Source organism: Chelon labrosus, assembly GCF_963514085.1.
Source record: "Chelon labrosus genome assembly, chromosome: 11".
Lineage (NCBI taxonomy): Eukaryota > Metazoa > Chordata > Actinopteri > Mugiliformes > Mugilidae > Chelon > Chelon labrosus.
The window spans coordinates 2,102,451-2,113,487 of NC_140344.1; the positions used below are offsets into that span (position 1 = coordinate 2,102,451).

General features: G+C 39.4%; 1 protein-coding gene across 1 annotated transcript in view; it reads right to left on the reverse strand.

Annotated features, from left to right (window-relative positions):
* immp2l (inner mitochondrial membrane peptidase subunit 2) overlaps positions 1-10,512 on the reverse strand; it is a gene marked incomplete at its 5' end in the record, with an annotated part of 110,018 nt that extends 99,506 nt beyond the window's left edge. Inside the window, one exon of the mRNA XM_084555546.1 lies at positions 10,463-10,512. Coding sequence (XP_084411672.1) covers positions 10,463-10,512 — 50 coding nt within the window. The remainder of the gene's footprint in view (positions 1-10,462) is intronic.
* Between the last annotated feature and the right edge of the window lie 525 nt (positions 10,513-11,037).

An 11,037-nucleotide genomic window follows, 5' to 3' on the forward strand; every position in this document is an offset into this window, starting at 1 on the left:
ATCTAATTCATCCAGCAGAACCCCACAGCAGATCTCAGGTGAGTATATCAGCCATTATCAAGCCAAGACATTGTGATGTGCTTTGCCCCAGCTGTTAGAATTGAATTTCTGGGTCTCCAAGTTGGACTCAATCTCAGTCAGTGACTAATGTCAGAGTCCGAAAGCTTTTCCAGACCAATAAATCCACAGGGGAGGGTGTAGCAAGTCAGCGGGGATCCTGATTACATCCAGCCTGCTGAAGATTTTCCCCAAACCAGCTCCACTTCTGCCTCTGCAGCAGTTCTGGGCTTTAAAGGAGAAGCAAGCAGGGACCTGTATAAAAGTCCTGACCCACAAATAAGTTTGATGGAGACTTGCTTTAAGAAAGTGAGAGCTGAGGAAGAGGGGGTGAAGAAGAGGGAGAGTTCAAAATATCGCTGCTAATAAAATGTGTCCGATTTTGTACAATTGCAGTTCAGATCATAGACTGTGTATAAATATGGACAACACATCACACCCACAACTGATACTATTTTCCCGGGGATATGGGCGGCGCCATTTTGCAACTTTGGAGGAACCCATGCTTGTTATGTTTTCAGGTAACACTGTGTTACTGGACAAAAAGCCTTTATTATATAGCATGTCTGAAATTTTTAATGGTAAATGGTCCATTTCCCTTGACTTTTTTTTTCTTGCTTCCATTGTTCTACGTTTTCTTCTTTTTAGCTTCCACTGAAAATTAACTGATGCAGAAAGTTGTCTCACAGTGAAAATGTCCTTTTAAAGTGGAGAACAACTGAGAAGCTGTCTTCACATTCAGTAGAATACAGAAGGTCATTGCTCCAGTAAATGTCACAGTTTGACCAGGGCCCATAGTTCACCTCCACCTGTTTCAATAAGTACAAGATGGGCAATGAAATGGCTTTTACCTTTTAAGATCAACGAGACTTTTCCAGCAGATTACCCAGAATTACAAGCTGGGCTGAATTCCAGACAGTTCAGCTGCTTCTTCTCTGCAGAGCTTGAACATCGGCAGCTCTTATTTCATTTCTTTTCAGTTCAACACAGTTTAACAAGTCAACTTTAGCCTATAGATTTGTCCCTTTAACCTGACAGAAAATGATTCTGTACGTGACAAGCTGACGTCGGACTTGTCGTTGTATGTCAGATGAGATGTACAACATGAAAGTTAAACTGGCTTTAAAAGCTTTTAATACTCCTCTAACGTGTCAACCAATCACACGCACTTGCCTTTGTTGTATTTACAGTCAATGCTTGTTCCATACCCACTTTGACGTCAACAGCAACTCGACGTCAGTGTCGCTGACAGCACTAAGCATGTTGCCCGTAATTGGAAACGCTCCATCAGACTCACATAGCTTACATTTATGGAGCCAGAGTCAGTGCAGTACTGTCCAAGAATGGAGCCGGGTTAATGATGACCTGCCTATACTTTCGTCAGACTCACTGGCGTTTCATTTGCTTTTATTAATACTGTGCTGTGTTCTACCATTGCCAGTTACAAAGAAATGTTTTTCTTTTTCCTACTCTCACCATCCTCTTTCTGTTAATCATGGTGCCAGATCCTGTTTGTACACTGTCAAATAACTATAGAAACACACTTCAACATACTGTACATCAGCATTATATTACTACAGTGACAGAAACTATCCTTGAAAAAAATGGATGGACATGTCCTTTAGTGTTTCAGTTTGGTCCAAGTCCCATCCACTGACATCGAGGAGGTGGAACTTATGACCTATACTGCAGCCAGCCACCAGATCCACATGCTTTGGCTTCACTTTTTTAGGAGCTGTCACTGCCTCCATTAAAAGGCAGTGACAGCTATGCAACCATGCAACCAACCCATGGATCTTATTTTTATTAGACCAATCTCTTTCTGGCTTTCCTATCTGTGGACCCTTTTTCTTTCTCATCTATGTGCAAAACAAACAAGAAAAACACTAATGATGTGAAGAGGTGCAGTACTCCTTCAAACTCGGCACACTCGGAATGGGCTTTGTTGAAATAAAGGAAACACAGGAAAAGGCTAATGTAAAACAATCAAACAAGCAGACTGTTGTGAAAGAGAAAAAACAACTTTTAGCCCAAATATGATGGTCATCCAAACAATTTCACAGTAAAGATCAACCTAACCGCACCTGCAGCTACAAAGTGTACAGCATTAGCAGTAGTCACATTACTGTGTCAGCCTTGAAGTGAGTAAATTAAAACAAGGGCAGAGAGGTGGGGCAATATGATAGGCTTTATAGAAAAGGACTTCCTCCCTATATAGATACTGAGGGCTCTTACTATGGGCCTGTTCAGACCTTGCATTAACATCTGACCTAGGAGATCCAATCACGTAAAAGACAGGTGTGAACACACCCAGGACTTGAACGCAATGCATCCTGAGTCGCATTAAAGACATCATATACGTCAGCGGAGTTTTGCCTCATTCATTCATAAAAAACACACCACATAGTATAAATGATCGGCTACAAAGAAAAAAAAAGTTATGCCTGTTAATTAGTAATGAGAGTCTTTTAAAATATTCTTGTGGCAGTTAACTGAGTGAAAATAAATAAATCTAAGTAAGAATGTGCAAATAAAGGTATTTAATATGAGTCTTGTTGATGTATGAGAAGCCCTTAAGTGGTTACGAGACGTATTTCCTCAATGATTTAGCTTTATTATGGTGTGCATGGAAACTTCCAGGGTTGGCGTTATAATCCTTGGTTTTGTGCAGGTCTAACTAACATCAGGGTGAAGATCAATAAATAATAACTTAACGTGTGTACTGAAGTCATGATGCACACACATAAAACTGTACTCTTCTTGGTTCTGGAGCAGTGGTAGAGATCCATTAGAGACAGCCGCTGTTAAAATATTCTACTGCATCCATGATGATGTCCGGGTTTATTTGTAAATGTGAAACTGAGATCGGATCTGCAGACGCATTTAAAGACGTACTTATGTTAATGCCAGTTCTGAACACACATACCTAAAGCTGGTCACATGCAATCTGATTGCAAGGTCTGAACAGGCCCTAAGATAACAATAACAACAAATATTCATTACATTATACACTAATGAAAACATAAGTATGACTGCAATATTACATTGCATACATATAGGTTAATGTGTCATGTACAGACTCAAATTACCTGTTTGCCTTAAGAGCCATAAGGGCTTAATCTGAATGCATTTCCAGATTAAATATGATAGCCTGCTGAAATAAGAACAAAATAAGATGATTTGTTACATGTGACCATCTTGAAAAGTAGGCAATTCAAACAGCTTTCAAATAAATACTGGGCAAGTGACTGGAGAAACCATCCGTCTATCTCCGTCTATCACAAGCTAAACAGAACAAGCTGCCGCCTGTGGAGCTAACAACTACCAAGCAGTCATTGTAGCTTTAGTAGCTATTTAATTATCATCTCGGTAGACCACTGATGCCATGATTATAAGGTAATGTTTGCACTTTTAGAACTGAAAATCAGCATGCCATGCTTGAAATCTGGCAGGGTGGAGTGTTTTGTGATCTTGTGTTCTCACAAACCTCACAAGGAATCTAAGAAATTTTCATTTAAATAAATGAAGGCCAACTGGGCCTTTCTGTGTGGAGTTTGCATGTTCTCCCTGTGTCTGTGTGGGTTCTCTCCAGGTACTCCAGCTTCCTCCCACCATCCAAAGACATGCTGGTTAGGTGGTGATTCCAAATTGGCCGTAGGTGTCTCTCTGTGTTAGCCCTGTGATAGACTGGAGATGAATGAATGAATTCAGAATGCTAAATAGTCAACAGACAAAAACTACTGTTGCAACTTCACAATTAACTTGACTGAAGTAGACACATGGATTCATTCATTTTCTGTAACCACTTGTCCTCTGGAGGGTTGGGGGGGTACACCCTGGACAGGTCTCCAGTCTATCCCAGGGCTAACACAGAGAGACAGACAACCATTCACACTCACATGCACACCTACAACCAATTTAGAATCACCAATAAACCTAACCAGCATGTCTTTGGACAGTGGGAGGAAGTACCTCGAGAGAACCCACGCAGACACAGGGAGAACATGCAAACTCCACACAGAAAGGCCCAGTCAGCCCATGGATTTGAAACCAGGAGCTTCTTGCTGTGAGGTGTCAGTGCTAACCACCACACTACTATTTAACACTTTTAATTATAGGGTGGTAGTATTCTTCAAGACCAGAAAACCATGGTTATTTACAGGCACTAATGATCAAATGACTAAGATGCATATTTCAGTTAGTGCCCAGCTAGTGATTTACAACATGTTTGAAAATCCAAGACTTTCTAGTTGTTTTACTCTGCCCAATATGACTGTCCTAACTGTGGAGCTACTGGATAGGTGACCCAAAACATCACAGTTAATCTTGGTTGGACCATGAATGTCTTCAACAGATTTTATGTTAATGAATTTGGTAATTGTCCAGATTTTTTGCTTAAGATTAAAGTGTTGGACATACTGACCAACTGAGAGTCACCTTTATGCCTTACCTTAATGGGGAAACTAAAAGTCACCACAGTGAGTATGACATTTGGTCTGACGTTTTATGGGGTACTTATTTGAAATGAGTCATTCACTGGATAATCTCTTTAACCTTATCACTGAATATTTATTCGCTGAGCCTCACGGTGCTCACTCAATCAAAACTAAGGTGATTACTGGACGGTTGTCTGTGTTGACTGTAAGCTGCGAGGATCCAGGCCCATGCCAGGGACACAAATGGGATTTTTCTCTCATGCAGCACATTGAACATGACTTTTTAGGCAACGGATTTTAGAGCATTACAAAAATATTTGCTTCTGCTCATCTTGGAGCCCTAATAGGGAGTTTGGGTTGCCAGTGATGCAGTCATTAGCTCAGGGAGCTACTCTGAGACACAAATACAGGGTGAAAGCCACTTGACAGCACAGAAACAAAAACATAAAAAATAAAAAAAACTGGCTGAAGCACCACTATCTGTCTTTCTCAATGTGGCTCGTTCAGATTACTGTTAAAGCAAATATCAGATGCCAAAATGTACTTGTCAAGAGATGCGGCAGCAAAATCACAATCGACAACACTAACAAATGAGATGTTACTAGGAGTTTGATATTTTTGATAGAAATGTGGCTTGTTTGTTTCAGCCAGACACCACAAAGCAGAACGGCTGTTCTACCCCATATCACGCTGTAGCACAGCACAATACAATCAAACACACACTGACACAAATAATAAAACAATACAATAATGCAACTAATTTAACAAAGCTCCAAGCTTTAATGACGGTGTCACTGGAGCTGGAGCAGATACAACACGTTTGTGAAAAACCTTATAAGCCATGTTATTCCGCCTTGATCTGAAAAGAGGTTCTTGTGGTGTCAGCAGTGTTCATCTTTCTCAGTCTTCAAGCGCTCCATACATATTTGGTGGGGTTGATGTAAGGTGACTTTAGACAAAAGTCCATCACAGTCAGCACTCCCTGGTCTTCTTACTTTACAGGTAATTCTTCAAGCATTTTCGATCTTTTTAGAGACTGCACTAGTACTACATTTTGTACGCCACGACTCTTCCACAAAGATGCAAAGTTGGGGGCATGCAATCTCTCTGAAGAATGGTGTGAAACTGCAGAGTAGCAAGACACCAACAGACTTGAATATACCACCACCATCTCTGTGGTATTGTTATCTTTTCTATTTGTCTCCTAGCTTTCTGACAGTGACAGAAATCTCAAATTTGGAAAAAGCAATAAAAAGAACTGTTTTTAAATCAGCGAAATGGCGAAGTTGGAATGTCTTATTCTGCCCCAAGAGTTTGGCATAGTTTCACCTCCTGAGAAGTGGTTTAAAATCTCCATTCTTTGCGTTCTTCATTTAGAAAATTCAGTATCTGAAATGAAGTTACTTTTCCATCAGCAATTAAAGCTTGATGTATTGATCTTTTGATGCCATGGCCACTTTTTGTCCGCATGAGCAATCTGCAAATTCAACTCATCTAATTTCTACTTCTTAGAGCTCCTTACAAACCTTCAGTCTAGTCATAATTTGATGCCTTTTTTTAAAAAAATAATCTTACATCTGACACTTTAGTGAGCATGTCAAATCCATCGGATTATCATCCGAACACTGCTTCAATGGATGGATACAACTCAAGGAACTCTGATGTTTTGCACTTGACGTGTCAGTGTCATTGGCCCTGTTCTGAGCTTGCATTAACATCCATCCACAAGTGATCAGCTTCAAGTACAGTTGTGAATACACAACTTGAGATCCGATTCACTCATACCACATATGGAGGGGGTTTGGGCCGCTTGTGAACACACAGTGCATTTTGGGTTGCATCCTGCTCAGCTGTCATGCTCTTACATAAGCAGTGAATCAAAAAAAAAATATTGTTATGAATGACTGAAAAGAAAAAATGCCTGAAAAGAAAAAAAGTGATGTCTGTTGAGTAGTAAATAAGCGCTTCCTAAAATATTTTGTTATATACACTACATACATATACTGGCCCAAAAAAAAGCTGCCACCAAAACAAAAAGGTCACACACCACCTTTAGCTTTGATTACAGCACACGTTCGCTGTGGCATTGTTTCAGTCTTTGGGCACATAATGTTGCTGAACCTAGACCTGAGCAACTGCAGCAACCCCAGATCATAGCACTGCCCCCACAGGCTTGTACAGTAGACACTAGGCATGATGGGTGGATCACTTCATCTGCCTCTCTTCTTACCCTGATGCACTGGTTCCCCACTACCCTTCCAGTTTTTAATAATGTGTTGGACAGTTCTTAACCCAATTTTAGTAGTTTCTGCAATCTCCTTAGATGTTTTCTCTGCTTGATACATGCCAATGATTTGACCCTTCTCACACAGACTAGCATCTTTTCCACGACCAGGGGATGTGCCTTTCAACATGGTTGTTTAAGAAATGAGAAGCTACTCATTGCATCAGTTGGGGTTAAATAACTTGTTGCCAGCTGAAAGATAATCACCCATGAAGTAATTATCCAATAGGAGGCTCGTACCTGTTTGCTTAGTTAAATCCAGGTGGTGACTTTTCTTTGGCCAGGCAGTGTATAATCTGATGTTTCTGAGGAGGGAAAACAGCAGCTCTGCCGATTACATCTATAACATCTGACATATAATTAAGGTTGCTGTTCAAACTGCCTTTCGGCAACAGACCACAAATCTAATTTTTATTACTGCAGCAGAGCAAAAGCAGAATTGGATTGTGATTATTATAATGTAGCAAAATAGAGTGAATGCCCACCAAAAGGAGAACTAAGAACCACAAAGAAAAAGAATCTCTGACATTATTTAATTAGTAATGCAGAGTATGTATAAACAGCAGTTAACGGTGCAGTCTCTACAAACGTTGCATGTAAACAAAAATGTTGCCCATTGAAATAATCTAAATGTTTGCATAGAGCTGCAACACCTCCAACCTGGTCTGTCAAAGCATCACTTTGGAGATACTTAAGTGAAAGTTTAAGTTAATAAATGTGGATCACTGTCATTATAATGTGGATTACTGACATTTCTGCAAAATGGTACATGCAGATGAGGGCACACTCAATAATAAATCATCATCACCACCACCTTAGAATGTTGGAGGGGTGTGGGAAACTACAGAGAAATGTGCTAGTGTTAGAACCCTCTGCTAGGGGAGGAGGGAAGCAAACAGTGCTATGGCTTGTGAAGATGGTGTTGACAAATCAAAGAAATTGTTCAAACAAAATGTAACTAAACAAAGATCTTTTCAGTCTTCTCTTAAAAATGAAATCTCAAAAAATAAATTAAAAAAAGCTGCCTCCCTAACCAAAGCCAAAACACAATACAATACAAATTCAATGCTGTCAGAAGTGGACGCTAGTGATGTGCGGATCGATACTGAAATATCGATACCTCCTATACCAGATCTTTATGCTCAAAAATCGATTCTCAAATCAAAATATCGATACTTTTGATACTTCAGTCATTTGTAGTAATCTATATTATGAACAAGAACACAGTGGAAAGTAACTAAACTATTGAGATCCTGTCTAAATGATATGTGATTGGTGGGAACTACTTTTACTTCCGCCTTCGTAAGTGTGTAGTGCGGCACGCTGCTCAGTCAGTCAATCACTCAGTCACAATGACAGAGCTTAAACGGAGTCATGTGTGGAGCTATTTCAACTCTTGTATTCTTTATGGTGCTATGATTTGAAGTACACTACTTTTTTTTAGGGGTGTAAGAAAATGTCGATACACTTAAATATCGCGATATTTTCTTTCACGATACCGTATCGATATTCAACAGTACTGTATCGATTTTTTTATTAACAATTAACATGCAATATTCACGGCGTTTGTTCATTTTTGTGTTGCAATTAAACCTCCGGCCGCTAGGTGGGCAGCATGGGCAGCAGTCATTATGTCCTCCGCGCCAAAGAAACAATGAAATCCCGCGAGATCTCGCGAGAGCGCCAGTCTGTGCCAAATTGCATGCTAACCGCTAACTTAGCACAGTTCACCGGCGATGACTGAGAACGAGCGGATACAGCCGGCTCCAGCAGCTTTTAAAGCGGATGTTTGGGCATATTTTGGTTTCAAAACAAAGGAAGGCAGTTGCGACTTCGACAAGAGCCATTCGGTCTGTAAACTCTGCAACGCCAGAGTCAAGTACTCGGGCAATACTACAAATTTGCGATCACATGTGGCGAGACACCATGACAATGTAGCATTACAGGCTAACGTGAAACGAGTGGATCCTGGTCAACGAACTATTCAAGAAGTTAACTCCTCATTGGTTGTGAACCTCTAAGCAGATATCTTAAAATATCTACAGCCTTCATGTAACATTGTTTACATATTTTTTCTTATTATTATTGCTTATTACAGTTAAGGGATAACCTTTTACCAGAGTCAAGAAATTGTTAACTTATTTTTTTCATTTGTTTATCCAAAAAATCCTGCAAATCCTGTATTTCTTCTCTTGTGAAACACAAGCATGTAACAGCATTGTGTGTTTACTATGCTATGACAGTTTTCTCACAATTAAATCTTTAAAAGAAACTCAATATATCGTTGTTCATACAGTATCGCAATATATCACAATATATCGTATCGTTGCCACTGTATCGTGATACGTATCGTATCGCCAGATTCTTGCCAATACACACCCCTACTTTTTTTTAGATTTACCAGATATATTAGTAGTCGTATTTGCACAAAGTATCGGTATCGGATCGGTATCGCCGATACTAGCCTGAATTTTACTCAGTATCGGATCGAAAAGGAAATCGGTGGTATCAAATGTCACTAGTGGATGCCTAAATGCACAGTGACCTGAACTATAAATAATACCGTTTTTTTTGTGTGTGTGTTGTTGTTTTTGAAAGAAAAGTGTTGGTTATTTGTGGAATAATTTCAATTCAGATCGAGTACCAAATCTTTAAGGTCTTTCCATGTGTATACTAATACTGGGAGCTGCAAATAAAATAAAACATTAAATGTGGAGATAACTTTCATCATACAGTCCATGATGGAGCAATGACACAAACCAAATCCTGGAAAGCATAGGTTTAATTTTATAAAGTGTTAAAAATATAAAACTAAACACTACTTTTTATTAAACAACTGTTTGATGTCTATATACATATTTTTGTAACATTTTATACAAATGTAGTGTAAAGTGGCAAGAAACTGAAATATAGTACATATAGTACAATCTCAAAATTGGTACGTACAGTGCAGTACTTTCCACTACTAACTGCTGGTGTCAATGAATGAGTTCCAGCGGCCACAGTTCAGTGATTTGTAATGATCAGACCGACAGAACATGTTCCAGCGGCTATTTTAATAAGTGAATAATCATTTCACCTGATTTAGCCATTTAATAATCTCCTACATTTAATAAAACAAAAGTTTCACTGTGTCCTAATGCTTTAAGCTGTTTCTGCCTCCCTTCTGTCAGGATGTAAATTTCGCCATTCGTACACATGAATTATCGGAATATCTCTGAATTGTGTTCAATTGGACAAATCAAGGCACATGGAGAAATAGATAAATAAATAAATGAATACATTTGTGACGTTGTATCAGGAACTAAGAATCAATACTTTCAGCCGTGCACCTGCAGCAACAAACTTCCCACACACAGACAGACAGAACAGCCTTTCCTCTAATTGCAGCCAATGACAGAAACAGAGCAGCATGCTTTCATTCCACCTTTACACTATCAGTTTGCATCTCTAGGATTTTTGTACCCTGCTGCTGTCAGTTAAGTGCTGACCTGAGTGTGCTAACAGCTAGCCGTTTATGCTAACCGGCTAACTTTCCCAACAGTGTCGAGGTCATAAAAGGATGTCGCTAACTACGGGTTAGTGAAACATACAGGACAGAAGTTGAAAGACTCTGAAACACAGTTTAAAATGTCAACTTCAGCAGTGAAGCTAACGCTAAATGTGCACAAGCTAACACACCTACCAGCCACGGGGACTCCGTCCTCCTGGTGTCCTCCTGCCACATGTGCCCATGCGGGGTCCTAAAGCCTGCCATGTTAATGCTGAACTACGATTCTCTGCTTTGGGTTCCAGACCAACAGAACAAATGAAGACGATCTGCAACAATATTAAAATAAATTAATAAATTGATATAAAAATATAAACATTGTTCAGATGAATTTACCCAAAACACATATTTTCAACCTGAGGTGCTTCCTCAAAGGAAATACGGCTTGCACGTGTACCTGAGACAGGTATTTCAAATAAATTCACATCCAAACCTACCTTCAGTGCAGTCTTAAGAAAACAACAAAGGACAAACTGTTTTTTAAAAAACAACATTTACTGCTAAAGTATGACAAGATAAGATTGTTTAATGTCACTGCAGGTTTTAGTACATTCAATGAAGTTCAAGCGCACTGCCAAAAAAAGGCCTTGGTAAGTGTATCAAAACTAAATAGGTAAATAATAGTTTAATTAATAGTTGCATTTACAGTATGCATAAGGTGAAAAATAAATATTTTTTTGCACATGTTTCTATTTCATCGCGCGTGAAGG